This window comes from Ischnura elegans, chromosome 2 (genome assembly GCF_921293095.1).
Source record: "Ischnura elegans chromosome 2, ioIscEleg1.1, whole genome shotgun sequence".
Classification (NCBI taxonomy): Eukaryota; Metazoa; Arthropoda; class Insecta; order Odonata; family Coenagrionidae; genus Ischnura; species Ischnura elegans.
This window is the reverse complement of record NC_060247.1, coordinates 64654260-64672090: the sequence shown is the minus strand read 5'-3', so window position 1 is coordinate 64672090 and position 17831 is coordinate 64654260. Positions and strand designations below refer to the sequence as shown.

The following is a 17831-nucleotide window of genomic DNA, read 5'->3' as shown; positions in this document are numbered from 1 at the left end:
CAATTCATCAACAACTGAGATCAAAGATATGGACTATTACTGCTCTATTTTATTGAATTTACGTTTTAAAATCTACGTTTTATGTAGTTTCGTATTTCCTTACTTGTCTAACGATACGAGATTTTTTTCTGTTTTCCTGCATCTTGTCCATCATTTTCTTTAACAGGCCAGGCAGTTCGTCTTTTGAGACGGACGTGCACCGGGTACAGGACATTGATTCCTTCCAATGCGACAAAATTGCACGCCAAATCAGTTTTAGAAATCTGAATATGGCGAAATCAGATAGTTGCAGTAATTTCTCTAGGCCCTTGCACCCAACTTGTTTTTATAAGCCTTCATCTTTTCAGTGTTGCAAAAACCAAAGGAACATAGTAAAATTTACCCTGAAACCATGGCGGGGTGACTTTGTGACAAGCTCAAGTGTCACAAAGATAACAAACAAAGTGCATACATTCCAGTTTTTGTGCCATATGTTCAACAAACATGGCTTAAATTATTCGATATTCAAGAATAATTTGCCCAACATATTCATAAACAAATGTGCACACCTTATTTCGATGTGTCTTGGCGTAAGAAAGAACTACATGTGCTAAGAAGCTTAATTCAGCTGCTGCAACATGTCGGAGTATGTCTGACAAATGCCCATTATTTCTCTTTCATGAGACGAACGGTCGCGGCGCGAGATTGAAAATACGAAAAATAGACCCTTTATCACAAAGTCACCCCACCAGCCACAAAGTTTTACACCTTTAGATGTCATCTACTTTGTTTTTTTAAGAGTAGCATCCGCGAGAAATGTTCCGGAACGTAAAGTCGCATACTTACATCTTTTCAGTTTTCTTACCAAGTTTTTGAGCTCTAAAATTGCTCCAAAAATATTTTTTGTATTAATTGGGGAAAAAAGCCCTAATGATGGAAGAACTATTGTCTTGTGATTGTTCGCATCTTTTCAGTTTTCTTACCAAGTTTTTGAGCTCTAAAATTGCTCCAAAAATATTTTTTGTATTAATTGGGGAAAAAAGCCCTAATGATGGAAGAACTATTGTCTTGTGATTGTTCGCATTACTTTAGTCAGATTAAATAGTTTCAAACTCAAACTACTTTATCTCTTGGGGTCGTAAATAGGGAAAGCAATATCACGTTCGTTCATTAAAAAGGAATTTGATTACCTTATTTTACTGGCACACCACATTATTTTATCTGTAAGTTTTGGTGTTGTTAGCATGCATAGATTTTGGCTGTATGTCTTTTGAAATATATATTTATGAAAGGATATTTAGATATCATATCATCTCGGAAGTAACCGAGATGATAAAATTTGATGTTTTACTGCTCGGCGTTCAGACAGTGATTAAATCCGAGTTCCCAAGAGAAATTGCTAGTCCAGTCCAAATTATTATTTTCATCTTCGAATTGTATTCTTCCACGAACGACACGTATGTCATAAAATTCCCGGATACTGGCAGCGCTTTCCGATTGGATTTTACACGGCAAAATTGAGCTGTTTATTTACACACAGGAACTTCCCTCGCGTCTTTTTCGCAAAGTAGTTTAATGTGTAAGTACAAGCGCTGTCTCGAACGCTACATTTTAATGAGAGCAATATTTTGGTCCTTGATCATAATTTGTTGCTACCATTAAAGGCTTTTTATCAGACAGAATCCTAATTGTACGAAATTTACATTCGTTGGCTTAAATTGCGGTACTCATGCCAACCTTCAGGTTGAACCACTGAGAGAGTCATCTGTTATTAACAAGTTTCAAATATCTGACACTCATCACGTGAGCAGAAATTCAATTAGGTCCCTACGTACGATAGCGAATACATTAGTAAATGTAGAAAAATCGTTCATTTTCCACGAGCATTGAAAAAATATTTTATCAATGAAAGTAAATATCATGTTTGGACTGTCAAGGAATTCATGTCAAGGTTTTGGTGTAAGGTAATTCATGTACAAATAATTTTGTTCGTTTTATCAATTCTTTATTGTCAACAACAGCGAATTAAAAAAAACATATTCTATTAATCAAAAGGAGATGAATTTTATTTTCATGGAGAAGATAGAGGAGCACAGTGTTATTTTACATATCTACTCCTAATAATTGGTATTTGATATAAAGTTGCGAAGCAGTCATGGGTAGCAGGGTATTGCTTTAAATTGATGGCATGATTTGCGATATCAGCATATCAGATAGCGATAGATAGCAATATCAGATTATCTTGAAGCAGAAGTTACAGATTTGTTTTTAAGGCGTGTGCAAACTTTTCACATTGATGCGCAGTTTCACCAACGAAAACTAATGTAAAGCTGTGATATAAGGGCACAAAGTTCGAGCCACTATTAATGTTGACGATCTGAAGCGTCTTTTGGTGGGCCACGTCATCTGGGCCACACTGCTCAGTTTATTAATGACTAGATGCTTAATCTTATCTTAAAATTAAGATCTTAAAACTTACTCAGCGCTTCAAATGCGTCAACATCCTGATCGATAATAAATTAATGAGGGAGATATTCGCGCATATCTCTCGATTTTGTTACTCTAATATTATTTGAGAACATTTACTTTGCCATTTTGTGGCCACACACACAGCACAATTTCAAGTTTCGCCCGGTAGTCACTCAACGTTCCTGAAAGATTAGATATTTTCTGGAATCCGCACGGAGATTTTAGCGCCCGAAGCCGAAGGACCCGGAGTTGCTGCTCGCGCTGGAACCGGCACTGGATCCGGAAACTCCGCCACCGCCTCTGGAGAAGGAGCTGCTACCGCTCTGGCTGGCGGATCCGGAGAAACCTCCAGCGGAGAAGGAGCTGCTGGAACTCTCGCTACGGCTGCCGCTGAGTGAACCTCCGCGCTGTCCGTGTACCTTGTGAGGCCTCTGATGCGGGGGGAAAAGGAAGCTGCTCCTGGGCAAGCGTGCATTCTGCGCTTCTGGCACTGTGATTGCAAAAAATAGAAAAGGAATTTATTCACTCTGTGCTTCAAACCGATAGGTTGTTTGAATGGGTGAGGTTTGAGCTATCACTAGAGCATCACTTGAGCAGAATTTTAAAGATCCAGTAAACTGATTGATATTACACTTGATGTTATTTTACCTTAAAATTGATATGTAGAAAATGAAGATACTCAAATTGCCGTATAAAATTCTCCCACAGCTCGTCCACCTTGCGAGTAGAAATTGTCCCTGTGTTGGTGTGCGGGAAGGGGAGAGATTCACCGCAGGGACCAAACCCCAGCCTCTCAACCGGATTAGCCCACAATCGCACACACATTCACTCAGAACAAACAATCAAAACAAGATCCTTTGTGAGGGCTGTAGGGACCTCAACTAAGGCTTCTTGTTCCTCAAAAAACCGAGAATATTTACAGGAAAGACCTGCTAAGGATAACCAGTGGTTTATGGATACACATGCACTCAATAACCAGTCACACACACCAGGGCCCGCACCTGCTAGGGCCGGCCCTGACACATTTCTTCACCCACAGATGGCTTTACACTTCCGGGAGAAAATAGCTCAAAAGAGAGCGTGGTCAGGATCGGCAAAGGAACGAGGAACTAGACGTATACGTATTTCGGCTACAAGGAGCTTCAGCGCGCTGAGTGAAAAAAAGCACTTCCAAAACAAGACTGAAAGACTCGTTTTGCACTTAAAATTACGACCAAAAAATAATTTTTTTAGAACTAATATACTCCCGTAATTAAATAATAGTGGCTGAAAAAGCGCTGCTTTAATCCGTCGTCTACTAGAATGGAGCTCTTTGTGATTACATAATGAAGAGAAAATAGAAAATATGTTCCCTTACTAACCCTACAGCTTCAACCCTAAGTTTGGTTTGGGTAGTTGAGGACGAATCTCACCCCATATTTTGTCACATTAGTCTAAAATATTTATATGAGCAATAGGAGAAATGGTGTGACCTTATCTCTGAGCCATCTCGCGCGCAAAATGACGATTCTTTAGTGTGTCTAAAGACATAGGACGAATGCGTAATGGGTAAAAGATAATGCAATAATACGTGAGTATAAAGCGATAAAATGATAAATGGATATCTACTAGAATTAAAAAATTAAAGGCTGATATTGAAATAAAGATTGGAATGAAATAACCAATCCAGGAGTTGTGGGCAAAATGGACTAAACGCTGGTGAGATTGTGATAGGAGAAAAGCTTTACGTGGAAAGCTATGAAACTTATGTTTTATTTCCTTAGCATATGCCGCATGAATATTCTTCTGTACGATAAAGTTTTATCTATGTTGATAACTGTTACATAATGATTTAAGATGACAGAATAACAGTCGGTACGGTGAGAAATATCCATTAGATAACGGGTTGCTATGAGTGAATTATATGACATGCATAACTAGAATGTTTTTCCTGAGTTTTAGTTAATTTAGCATTTACCATACCTATAAATAAAGGTTATGAACCTTTCTTTTTCAGGTATGGTAAATGCTAAAAATTTTTATTTGTTATTTTTTAATAAACATTAGGTCGGAAAAGTAACCAATGGGACAAAGATTACAAAAATACTGAAAAAAGGGTGAAAAATCATTATTGATTTTTTTTGCGTAAAATGGGTGAAAACTAATTATCCTCATATTATTGCGGAAGACGAAGCACCTTTTTCGCGGTGGAAACTTATTATATCTTTTATTATATATATACTTTGGGCGTAAAATGAAGAGCATCAAAGCTACAAGACAGTAAAAATTAAGTCATATTCAAAGTTTGTAATCCAATCTTACTGACTTTGTGCCTCAGAAAATATAATTTTATAGTGACCCACGAAGAAATTTGCCACTAGAGAAAAAAATCCTTGGAAGGCAAAAAAAGTAGATAGAAATTTTTACGAGTAAGAATGACGTGCATAGGAGACAGAGACTATAACATTGAAAACTTGGGAAAATTTGAAACCCAAATTGTAATTCACTCTTTGCCATTTTCGGCAATCACACGCAATCTTTTCCTTGTTTTATATGTTGAAGTTCGTAATTAAATAATTATTATTATTATAGTATTCTACCGATTAAGGTAGGTTTTCATGGAGTATTCAAGAAGTGAGCTGGGAGCCTCCCTTTCCTCCCAGCACTACCTTCTTTAATTCACTGTAAGGCCTACTCTCTTTCAATCTATCTAAAAATCCTATTCTTTTCCTTCCCCTCCCTCGTTTCCCTAACATTCTACCCTCTAACACCATTTTCAACATCCCCTCACCGATAAGTCTATACCATACCTTCTGTCTCCTCCGTATCTCATCTAAAAGCTGCCTCTCCTCGCCAACCATATCCAGCACTTCGTCATTCCTTTTCCTCTCCGTCCATTTCACCCTCTCCATTCTTCTCCATACCCACATCTCGAATGCCTCCAATCTTCTCTCGTCTTCTTTCCTCAGTGTCCACGTTTCCGCTCCGTAGAGGGCTACACTCCAGATCAAACTCTTCACTAACCTTTTCTTTACACTCTTACACAACGATCCTCTCAGAAGCTCCTTCCTGTGCATGAATGCCTCCTTCGCTAATGCGATTCTCTTCCATATGTCCTTACTACTGTATCCGTTTTCCTCTAACGTACTGCCTAAACAGTTGAATTGCTCAACCTGCTCAAGTTTTTCACCACCCATCTTTATCTTGAGTCTCACATTCCAACAACTAAGAAAATAATTTTGTTGCGACGTTTTAATTTTTTTCTCTGACATGAATTACTACATCAACCTTATCAGAGTCTTTGCCTTGATACCTTGAAAGAATGCCTTATTTATTGATTCCTACTTTAACTACCACGAGGGATGTATTCAGTGGTTGCATTAATTTGGCAACTATGTGGATTTTCTATGCCAAACATCCTATATTACGAAGCACCATGTTTTCAAACCCTTGACCTTTGCAAACTCTGAGACTTAAGACTGCCTGATGGCTAATCAATCCATTTATACGAGAACTTCACTTCTTTGCTAATTTCATAATTGATAGAAGTTATTCAATATTCAACGGTAATATTACAGAATTATTTACTCATTCCTTTTGAATTCTAACTTAATCAGGCGTGACTGAGCATTTTTGAGCGGATTCAAGCGGGGAGTTCATTCATCTACCAACTGAAGAAGTTTAGCTATAAAATTAAATCTTCCCACGTGACCGATTAATACCTAATTTTAGTGTATGGTATGAATTAGACTGATGTTTAGAGGAAATTATCAGGCCAGGGAGTAAGTGAGTTTCGCTAATCGTTCGCAAATTTATCTTTCAAGGTTAAAGGTGGCGAAGTTTTAAAGGTAAATGCGTATTTATTTGAAAATTTTGAGATGAATTTCTAAATTTGTGACTTAATTGGATCTTAAATTGTTAAGCAACAACGCCTCAAGCATTCAGATAAAAATTCTCAAAGAAATAAACTTATTTCGAATTTCTGGATAGAGAATTCGCTCATTATAAATTACATAGCATTTGTGAAGCAAACTTCATCAGAACTTAGAATAAATCTTAAATGATGGCTTGAAACTGATAATTTATTTTCGAGTTCTTTAACTGGCTGATTTGTCGACTTATAATTTTCATACTATTAGTCTGTATTTATGTGACCTAAGTTCTATAACTATCTTGTTGGAAAACATGCTAGAATCAATACAAGAAAATATTACCGCTTCTAAGTTATACTATTTCTAATTGATACCATTTCTCCTATTACTACTAATTTAAAACTATATACTAGTATATCCGTCAAATATGTTTGCCAATACTGAGTATTTAAACGTGTCTTGGTTGTATTGAAAGGAAAAAACCGTTCATCGTGCGTGTTATAGGCAAACAGAAAGCGGTGTTTTTTAAATTTAAATTGACCTCCTCACCTTTGAGTGGATAGGCAGTGAACCAGACTATTTAATTGTGCTTTAGTAATATTTATGCTAAAATATTTGCCTTGCAGTACAATATATTTTATGTGGTAGAGATACTAGTGGGGGAAGCAGTTTTTCTACAGTCAATATGTGCGTCCTCTTTTGGCTTTTCACATAAGTGAGCTTTAAATAAAAACCTTGAAATTCATTGAAAATGGAAGAATTTTTAAAACAGGGTTTGAATCGGGAGCAAAGCATCTGTCACTCATTACATAGGGTTATTTTTATAGGGTTTGAAAATTTCTTTTACTAACAAGCATATAATGTAGTCTATAACGATTCACAGCCTACTATGGCCAATATTAGTGGGCGCAAGCATATGCAATTAGTTGTAAATACAGCTGATATGACTATTTGTAAATAAATAGGTTGAATAATTAGGCAATAATCTATATTATCATGTGTTGCAATAGCGTAACATAGTAAATAGTCAGATGCAAATTGTTGGCAATAATGTTTCTGTACACTGTTCTGTACACTCTGAAAATTATAAGATGTCAGCGTGAGATGTACAGCAGTAATTGGTTATTATAAAAAGTACCTTCTATTGGAGGTGATGCGCTCTCTAAAACGGCACCGCTTTCCATTATTTTATCATTACCAATATTCATCATCTCGATCGAGTGATGAGGGTTTAGGGGGAAAAGATAAATTACCTGGATTGGACAAAGCGAAGTGGACAGCGCAGAGGGCAAAGAGAAGAATGCAGAGCTTCATGCTGGATAACCGTTGAGACCTTCTGGTATTTGAGGACCAAGTGCTGCGGTCGGAGGCGTTGGTGCCGGTTGGACTATTCAAATGGTCAGCTACCTACCGCTGATGGCCTGAACACGATCGTTCACACTCTGCAGATTATCGTCTCTGGAACCGCGAGTGATTGACGGGCGACTTATATACCTCAGCCCCGCTCTGTGCCTACGCAGCGGCCACTGGTGGTGTGGGGGGCCTCGGCTATGCAGAATGAGCAGCCGAGCGTAGAAAAAAATGTGGCAAATAGTGCGGCCTCACCGCACCGATGAAGGAAATGTACACCGGCGATTGCGGGGGGGATCCCCGGGGAAGATGCGGAACCTCTTCACGGACTCCGGAGTAGGGATTTTACTGGTGTTGAAGTTGGTATACGCAATCCTTGATGCCTGTATAACGGTGGGGAATTTTGTGGCGGCCATCATCACCGCAAAGTTCAAGGCGTTCTGGAAACGAATGTCGCTCCCCGTAATGGAATGATCAGGGGTAGTTGGGAAGGAGAAGGTAGGGGAAAGTGGTGCATGTGATATATAGGGGTCCAGGAAGAGGGGTATAGCTGAAAATGTTACTTCCTCACAGAGTACTTCTCAATTCCACCGCTCGAGTCTCCTCGTGTCGTTTGAACTTGCCCTTCCATTCGTAAATTGACTTACCACCGTGCCGATAAGTGGCGAGAACAAATATTGGTGACGAGTACCGCTCACTCTAAATAACCGCATGCGTTTAGTCTCCTCAATATGGATGCGTACCAAAGTGTAGGGAGTGCCTTCTTGGGCAAAATAATGGGGGAAGGACGAGGGAAACGTAGGTTATATTTTTGTCACCGTGAATCAATGGAATTAAGGCGCGCGATGAAAATAGTTGGGGTGATTTTATTTTAAGATAGAACAACTTCAGTATTTCCTGAATTTTATCTTCAATTGTACGTTCTCCTTGGCTCGTATCTTAGTTTTCCTTTGGAATGTAGATTGATAATGCCTCATTTTGCTCCTTTCATCTAAGAATAATTTGCAATAATTAGCTTAAGTTGCCAAATGTCGCCGAAAACAATGAAAAAAAAAATGAGATTAAAAAATTATGGCTGGCTAAATTTTGCTCTCTTGTACGCGTACAAGGTAAGACAAAGCCATAAAATTAGTATGATATGGGTGTTTCCTCAGTTGGTCCAATGCTAGGATTTCAGAATTTTTATCAAACACTCACTGGTTTGTAATATCATTTTTCTAAGCGGAATGGTATGACGTCCTGTTCTGTTTTTGTGTGTTGTTTTATTGCATACTACTTAGAAATATGATATCGTGGGGCTCCCTAATAAGTCATCTTATCAATAAAATTTCAATAATCAGAACTTAGTGATTATACCCGAAGGTAGGTATGGTTTGGTGAGGGTAGAGCCCCACTCCTAGTCAAAGGCCGGTGAAATACACTCATTCAGGGCAGGGGTAGAGTATGATTCCACGGGCCACCTCGTACTTCGAGGGTTTACGTTTTGAGGTTTCCGAACCCATTGAATGATTGACAAGCGCCCAACCCCCTACGAAGATAAACTTCTAATGTAATTAGGATATTGAGATTTAATAGCCAATGAAACCTCAAATTTCATATTTTTTGTGAAATTATATATTTATGTATTTCTGAATTTACGGAGTACGTACTTTTAACAGTTACAAAAATAATCAGCCTTCGTAACATTGATGACGAGAGAAATTTTCCACATAATTTCCGGTGCTAGTAAAAAGTGGAAGGTAAAAAGTTGAATTCTTCCCCTGCTGCACTAGTCCAAGGGTTACCTTGAAACCATATGTTTGGAATAAGCTATTGAGAATGCAATTGATGCCGTTACTTTTCAAACTCCGTGAGGATATTTTGTTATCAAAAACGTATCTTCCAAGAAAGCGAACATTTAATTTGAGTTTGCCTACGAAATTAATTAGCTATTTATGAGTGAGTTTGAATATTTAATGTTTTTCAGTTTGCTTTAAAATCAAGGTTATTTCAGAGCATTAAATCTAAACCATACCATTACCTATACCATTTTCCCAATAGGTAGCCAGGTCGCGGCCTAATGATGTGCATGACTTTTAATGTTTAACTAAAAAAAATCTTTAGTGTGTATATTTTAATTTGCGAACTTTCTCAAAAAGGGAAGAGGTAAAAATAACGTTTTCAATCGATCATAGTTAAAAAAAAAATCCAATCATTGCTTGAACTTACTTGATGATAATACCATTGATAGAAATATTGAGTTCGAACCTTTAGTCACGTAGCCTTAGTTTTTAATCGCCATCATTTTACTTGTTATTCGAATCGATAATTTCTATTTAATTTCAATTTAGTTCATAATATTCATCTTGGAAACTATTTTTTTTTGCGTTGGGCTTACTGTTACCACACTTAGTGTCATGGCAAGAGGAAAGCAGAGGGTTCAAATTCACTGAGAGCTAAGGCATGAAACAGGTATCAAGTTCCTAAGAAGCTATATACTCTCCTGGTTAAGGATTTTCCCATCATTTCACAAGACGGTATTTCTTTCAGCGGGTGATTGCTAATGTACAAATGCATCCTCTTCTTAAGAACCCTTAGCAAAGCCACAAACAAAGAGGCAAATGAGGACATTAATAATCACGTAACTGGAAGCAGGAAAAACTCTGCCGCTAGCGATGTTTCGATTATCCTGCGCTTACTTTTTATATAAATTCACTATCTCTTAATGCTCCTTACTACACCATAACTTTTTGCGGTGACAAATTTCCACAAAATTTTAATTGAAATATTTGTCAACGTCAAATTTCACTGGCTGATAGTTTTTTCCGAATAGATTTTCTTTTTCTAAAGGTTCACGTGTAGCTTATTGAGGTGATGAATCATGAAGCTATTTGTCATTTAATATATTTTTGACGGTTACACAATTCTGACTCTAAAGTTTGACGCACTCATAACAGGGTGAGGGGAATTGTAATTTCATTGCATTTAAAATATGCAATTTTTAGAGATTTCAATTGAAGTGCTTTTTGTTATCTTGAAACGCATGTAAAATATGTGTATGGTTCTCAACACTCTAGAGAGGAATAATGAATGTAAAAAGCTAACATTTTAGGACATACCTCGGTATTAAGCGTTTCGTAATAACGGCACCTTCGTATTTTATCATCTTCTAGAAGGAAACATGTAAAATGGGCGGAGGGAATATTGCTAAATATTATTATGAAGACTGTGGGCGTATGCCAGCTATCTGGGAAACTAAGCTGGAAATAAACCGAAATAAAATTTAATGCCAGTATCGGTAACATCCCCCCAGCGTGATTTTTTTCCAGGACGGAAAATGAAACATTTCTGCAATGGGTAAAACCTTGGTGGATTACCTATAGCTTGCCACATAATTAGTTTGCCTCTCCGGTTCGGTTAGTTAGAAAGTACCTTCTCTAACACACTATGTACCTGGAATATGGTTGCCGTAATTAATACGCGTGATCTTATGATTAGAGATGGCTACCACGTGATTCGCATCCCTCACTGAAAATAGCGGATGGGTATTTACCAGCAAATTAGTAGCAGGAAGTGATCTGCGTCTTAGGAGTTAAAGTTTTTAATCGAAAAAAAAAACGCATTCTTGACAGGCTATTTCCTTGAAGTAGCATCCCTACTCATTTTCTGATGATTGCTTGTGGAAGTATATTCAGAGGCCATTCAAGAAGTTGATGGCGGATAAATGGATGATTCATAGTGATTAAAATGATTATTACAGCTCATTCGATATCTGTCGTGTCTCTTTTAAAATATACCTACATTCTTATTTCGCAAAAACTTATATTCCTAACGTATTGTTCCCTTGTAAATTTGTTGGTTTGAGGAATAAAAATATGGTTTTATTTTTAATGAAAATAGGGAAGGACATAATGCCGCTCAACTCCTAGGTTTTCTAATAAAGCAATTTAATTAAATTTCATACGAAATCATCAGCAAGCATGAGATCATCAATAGGTTTCTTGCAACTTAACTATCAAGCTACTTCCTGTCTTTAAATTATTTGCGCTTAAGACGCACGATTGCGACTTTTCCTTTCGTCACAAATGATCGTTAAGCCTTAGATCTGGAGGACTGATATTGACCTATCTATATTAATGTTCTTTGATATTGATATAGTATATTTATTAAAAACCGCCAAACAGTATATTTATTAAAAACATCTAGAAAGAATGATAGTAATATATACTCAGCTTGAATAAAATAATAAACACTTTAATTATTTCAAACATAAATTGCTAACTTAATAAGGGACATTGCATTATGGCTCAGGTGTTTAGCGGCCTTTATACCTCTGAGTACCCATTTTCCTCGCTTTCAAGGTAGTGCTAAAACCCTACGAATAAATTTCTGCTTGAGGCTTTCTGATGGACTGTAGTCCTCTCCATGGTTTGAGTGTTAACTGCGTCGAAATTATTTGCAAGACGACGCGACGCTTCGTGGCCAATGATCAGATCAGGTCTGCCACATCATCAGATCAGATCATGGCCACATCATCAGATCAGGTCTGCGTCCCTACAGAAGGAAATGGTCCTCTATATATACCATCCTCAGCCAATTCAAGCCACTGATAGGCCACCCTGAGGATGGTGTATTCATGTATTAGTGATGAGACCATTCCACGTTTTTTCGATTCAATATTGATTAGTCAGCAGCATTGCTGTCAATAAGATTTAATGATTGAATGGAATGAAATATCAAAGAACATTAGTGGCCAAACAGTATATTTATCTAAAATATGAAGAAAGAATTATAGTAATATATACTCAGCTTAAATAAAATAATGAACACTTTAATTGTTTCAAACATAAATTGCTAACTTAATAAGGGGCATTATGGCTCAGGTGGCGGCCTTTATACCTCAACCTTAATCTCTATTTTCGCAATATTTATCTTATTATTCATATTTATCTTGCTGGAATCGATGGAATCGGAATGAAATTTAGGTGATCGATTCTCGATTCCGATTCCGTGCCTGATGATCGATGAAATTGAGTATCAACATTTGGAATCGACTCATCCCTAGTATAAATAGTGGACCATTTCCATCTCCGGGCACTAAGACCTGAGAGAACCCTATGAATTAATTTCACCCAGTTTTACTTTTTCATGCTAACACGCTTCAAAATCGGATGTTATAGCAACAGCACTCTTTTATATCGCTGGCCACCGAGACCTTGGATCGTCAAATATAAAAGAATAGCGTTATACATTAGGGAGTCTCGTCTCCATTCGATCAAAATCACATTCCGAAGTCAAACAAAATTGGCATTCATATTTTGATAATATGCGTCAGAATTTTTCCAAATCTATAAATATTATCCAAGAGTTTATGCAGCAAAATTTCTCAACAATGACTGAAAGCAATCTCGCCTTTAATGCTTTTACTTTTATTGCTTTTACTACCCATTAGGCCAGTGGCGGATACAGATGGGGGGCGCCGGGGGTCGCGCGTCCCCCCTTGTGGGGCTTCCCGTATTGATAAACATTGCAGAACCACAATTTTAACTTTTTTATATCATGAGAAAGCATTATCTTGTATTTTTACATCATCACTTTAATTAAAACCTTACGCTTTGAATGTGACTTATTTTTCTTTACTACGACAAAAGTAAAGGTAACTCAAGGTATCTTTTTCGCCCCCCCTTGAGTTTTTTCTGTATCCGCTACTGCATTAGACTTTGAAACTTTTTTAAGAATTACCTTAAGAATTATCGGCGTACTCAGAATCAAAACTAAGGGGGGGGGGGGGTAAAACTAGCCGCAGTCGTTCAAGTTGTAACTTTTTTGCACAGAAAAGGCTGATAAAACCAAAATTTTAAGGAATTATGACATCAATTTATTAGTATTTATAATTATTTGCTTGAAAAAATAATGATTTTTATTTTAGTTCCATGTCTTATGCTAATATAATTTTTCTTCGAAAGGAAAATTTCTTCATAACTTTTGTTTTGAGCTAAACTTTTTTTCGCTTCTAGAGGGGGGGGACATATGCCCCCTGCTGGGTACGCCCATGTTAAGAATTACCTTGACAGTAGGGAAAATGGGTAGTTAGAGTAAACGAGAAAAATTGCCTAGTGATGCTTTTATCATAGTAGTTGAAGGAATTAAATCTTTGCGTCCTCCGCATGATATTTAATTTTTTCCGACCAATGTTTTCATCAGAGAGTAACACTTTCAAGGTTTGTCCTGTAACGGAACAATAGTCGGATAAAATAAATCACAGAGTGGAAGAGGCAACTTTTAAATACTTCAACTCCTACGATAAAAATTTCCAAAAAGTCACGCCCGTTACTAGTATTGCTTATGTTGATGTTTAGATTGAAGTTCCTCAGACGTTTCCGTCAGAAACTATGAAGAATTGCCAAGGTAGGCCAAAGAGACAGTGGAATTACTTGTTAATGCAACCCCTGGTCCTGATATTTCTGATAAAATGATGATAATATGATTAATTTTAACTTAGGCCTTGATGATATATTAATTTTGGCGATGCCCAGTGAAGTCCAATTACACTTGGAGATGCTTGAAACCTGAGTTACTGCTACTTGTGGTACGCTTCACTGATAAGAATCGTTCAAACGTACATATTTGTGAATTTTTATTACGCATTTTTTAAAAGATGTCGAAAAGTACAAATTCATAATTTTGGCACCATATTGTTTAATCATTTGCATTTCATTCAACACAAACAAAAGTTAAAATCAATAAAAATACATTTAATGATACATTCATGGTTTTTGCGACGTTAAGGGGTATATAAGAGTGGAAATTTTTCTTACATCACTTCCACGGAGAACGTTTTGGGTGTTTTTTACGTGCGTGAGAATACGACATTGCTGAGGCATTAGCAAACGAAAAGAATTGTTTGGTAAAGAGAAGAAGACGGAGTAATCTCTTGTGAGCATGATGAAATGTTGGCTAAAGGTGAAGGCATTCATGAGGTAAACAAAGGCCTTTCTCGAGGATGCTAGTCGCTTGGTTGTCCACCTGTCGCGCATTTTTTTTTCTCAGAAATACACGTGGAATCTTGTTTCCATTAAAATACGGGTTATGACTCTGACAGGCACGTAGGTAAGATATTTGCTATGGGGGGAACTTGGGTGATACGCGGGTTTCCTATAACATATTTTTTTCGTATTCGTACGCATTAGAAAAACATAGATTTTATTAAACCAGGTATATTTTCCGCGTGAATAGTTCTGAAATATTTTTCCGCGGCCAGGCGCATGTATACAATAATATTATGCTCACCAAAAGATGGGATTTTTTAGCTGGCCAGGGAGTGAACCTAAACATTTTGATGATTGCTGGTCACAGGTGTTGTAGTTGAACTAAGGTGAAAGTCTTCTTTGATGCCGACGTTTCGAAAATCGAATCGGCGTACAGTCCGAGTTCAACTACAAGACATCATTCGCCGGAAAACTACGAGATCATACTGGTCATATCTAAATCTACATCTACATAATAACCTGCGAGCCACCCCTAGGGTGTTTGGCAGGGGGTGATCAATCACCTGCATGCAGCATGCAATTGGCTTACCACATGCCCCCCTAATCTACTGAGGGTAACGCCTTTGGCTTAGTATGGGGCGAGCCCTGACCTTGCCTATCAAAAACGACCTGCGAATTAAAACACTAAATGAGTATTAAATTTGAAATTAATTCTAATGGGGTTTCCTTTAACGATTGAGAAATTATTTAATTTCCTCGTGGCTTAGATTTCAGATATGTTGAAATAAATATTTGCAATCTTCCACGATTATAATTAAGCTCCCCTTGAAGATGATGTCGCACCATCGAAACCAAGGTCGTAATAAATTTTATAACCGTGGAAAATTGCAAATATTCATTTCAATATGCAGAAATTCCACTCCATACAGTTGAGTCTTCGGATTTTATTAGATTTCGTCCACTTTCTTCGAATTTATAAACCCCTGAACGATTAGGAGGAATGTACTAATGTGCTTTTCTCGATCTTCCTCATTCACGTGGAAACCTATCCGTTTCCAGGTCACATGAATTTTATGGTTGCAAAACGTATTCAAAATAAGACCTTACTTAAAATGTGTAGTTAGAAGGCGGAGGCCCGGCGACGTGTACTCTGCCCGCGCAATCTCCATCGCGAAATGGACGACTTCCTTCCTCATTGGCCATCGTTCGTCAGCGAGGCTCGGATTCCGAACCGCCTGCTCACCTTGAACCTTCGGCTCGTGGCCAGCCGAGAGGAAAAGGACGCACCTCCCGTGGTGATGACTTAGGACGAGCAGGAAAGGGAGGGGGAGTTTGAGGAAAGTCATTGAAAGCGAACGTGGAGGGGTTGGATGGCTCATTGTTGCAGGCATGTGGTCACAGTTGACTGATAAAGAAAATAAGATAAACGGGCTATAGCCTAGAGGAGGATTCTCTTCCCTTTCACTGCTAATTACAATTGCGAATAGCCATCACTGTTGACTCGCTTTTACCAAGGTAGGAAGGGCACAGGATTTGCTTTCTTCTTCTTCCCTGTCTACTTTTAGGGTGTTTGGAACGGGGTACCATGCATACCACACGGATATAGAAAAACAGAATAACGACGTACACATTAATACAGGGGGTGTGAGATCCCACTCAGAGTGTATTGCTCAATGCAACCCGAGACTACAGCACAAATTCACTCGAATAGAATTTCAAAACTTGCCTAGGGTTAATCCTGAATGGCTCGATCATTTCTTTTGTCATAGAGTAATCGATTTAGCGATAGGTTTTCAGGTACTAAAAGTGTGATCGCTCGAGCCATCATCCTCTGAACCAAACGGTCATTCCCATCGTTCCTTTAGCATTGGTTGTACCGTCACTTTCCGTAAATACAACTGTCATTCAATTGAAAGCGAATCATGGCATTAAAATCGGTGCTGGTGACCTTACGTTCTGATCAGCTGAAGGATGGTGCCAGCGACGGAAAAAGGGATGTGGTGAATGATGGAAATAAAATGAAAATTTTCATCCCTCGAGCCATCGCGGAAAATGATCGCGTGAAACGGTTAAGCCTTTTCACACAATCATTTTTTTCGTCATTTTCGAGTGCTCACACCAGCGGTCACTCGGAAATGATCGTCGCGCGAGATGGTTTTTTCCGATTACTCCAGTGATGAGGATTCCCATCACTTTTTTCATCACTCTTCCCGTCGCTTTTTCCTTCGCTGAAACCGTCACCGAAACATAATATCAGCCAATCAGAACGCATTGCCTTATAGATAAAGGGTCTCCAATTTACTAGGCCACGAGGGCCACATTCCAAGTTCCGAATCGCCCCGCGGGCCGGATAGCAAATTTGCCGATGACTGAAGTATTTGATACCAACGTCTACTGAAGAATCCGGTGGCGTATTTCTTATTTACGAACACTTGAAGGCGACTTTGACGTGCAGTACAGCGCTCTAATGCTCCTAGTGGCGTCTCACAGAGTTAAACGAGCGAGTATCGCGCGCTATTTGAAACGAATGCGCGGGCCGGATCCGGCCCGCGGGCCGTATTTTGGAGACCACTAGACTATAGAGCGATTTCAGCGAAATGTTTGACAATCGTAGGAAAGGCAACGGTAAACATGAACGACTAGCTGTAAGAACGCCGAAAAGTGACGAAAGGAGTGATGGATAGAGTGAGGAAAATGATAATGGTGTGATTCAAAAAAGTGATGTCTCGAGCGAACACTTTTCCGGCCCCGAAAAGCTTTCGGTCGAGTGAGCGAAGAGAGACGAAACAAATTATCCTGTGATTCAGGCTTCAGTAATTAATGAAATATTTTCACGCACGGCTAGAAGAATGCAGTGTTTACAGCACTATCAGCCAACTTAAATGATGGGTTGGAACGCCTTGTAAATGTAAACATAAGTGATTTTCGGCTACGGGATACAAATAAGAGTCAAATGGCCAAACCTGAGATCAAGCGATTAATAAAATAATCAATGACCAAAATTTCCTGGAGTATAGGTCATATAATGCAAAAAGTTTTTTGCCAACGTTTCGGTTTATTTTAAAACCTTCCTCAAGGCTTTGAATGAAAAAATGAGAGTACAATAAAATAAAATAATATACAGTAGTGATTCATAAATAAATGTTACAAAACAGATTTTTTACAATAAAAAAACACATTGAGAACCATAGAAAATTTTTTAAAATGCAATTAA

At 38.1% G+C, this 17831-nt stretch overlaps 1 protein-coding gene across 1 annotated transcript; it reads right to left on the bottom strand.

Moving 5' to 3' along the window:
- Positions 1-1971: 1971 nt before the first annotated feature.
- LOC124153870 (predicted GPI-anchored protein 57) lies at positions 1972-7966 on the bottom strand. Its single transcript, XM_046527250.1, has 2 exons — positions 7553-7966; positions 1972-2938 (listed from the first exon to the last, which is right to left on the bottom strand). Exons 1-2 carry the CDS (start codon positions 7611-7613, stop codon positions 2670-2672), a joined length of 330 nt encoding a protein of 109 aa, XP_046383206.1. The 5' UTR covers positions 7614-7966; the 3' UTR covers positions 1972-2669.
- Between the last annotated feature and the right edge of the window lie 9865 nt (positions 7967-17831).

Coding starts and splice junctions, on each gene's coding strand:
- LOC124153870 (XM_046527250.1), bottom strand. CDS start 7,613: ATGAAGCTCTGCATTCTTCTCTTTGCCCTCTGCGCTGTCCACTTCGCT. Junction 2,939..7,552: donor CTTCGCTTTGTCCAATCCAG/GTAATTTATCTT, acceptor TTGCAATCACAG/TGCCAGAAGCGCAGAATGCA.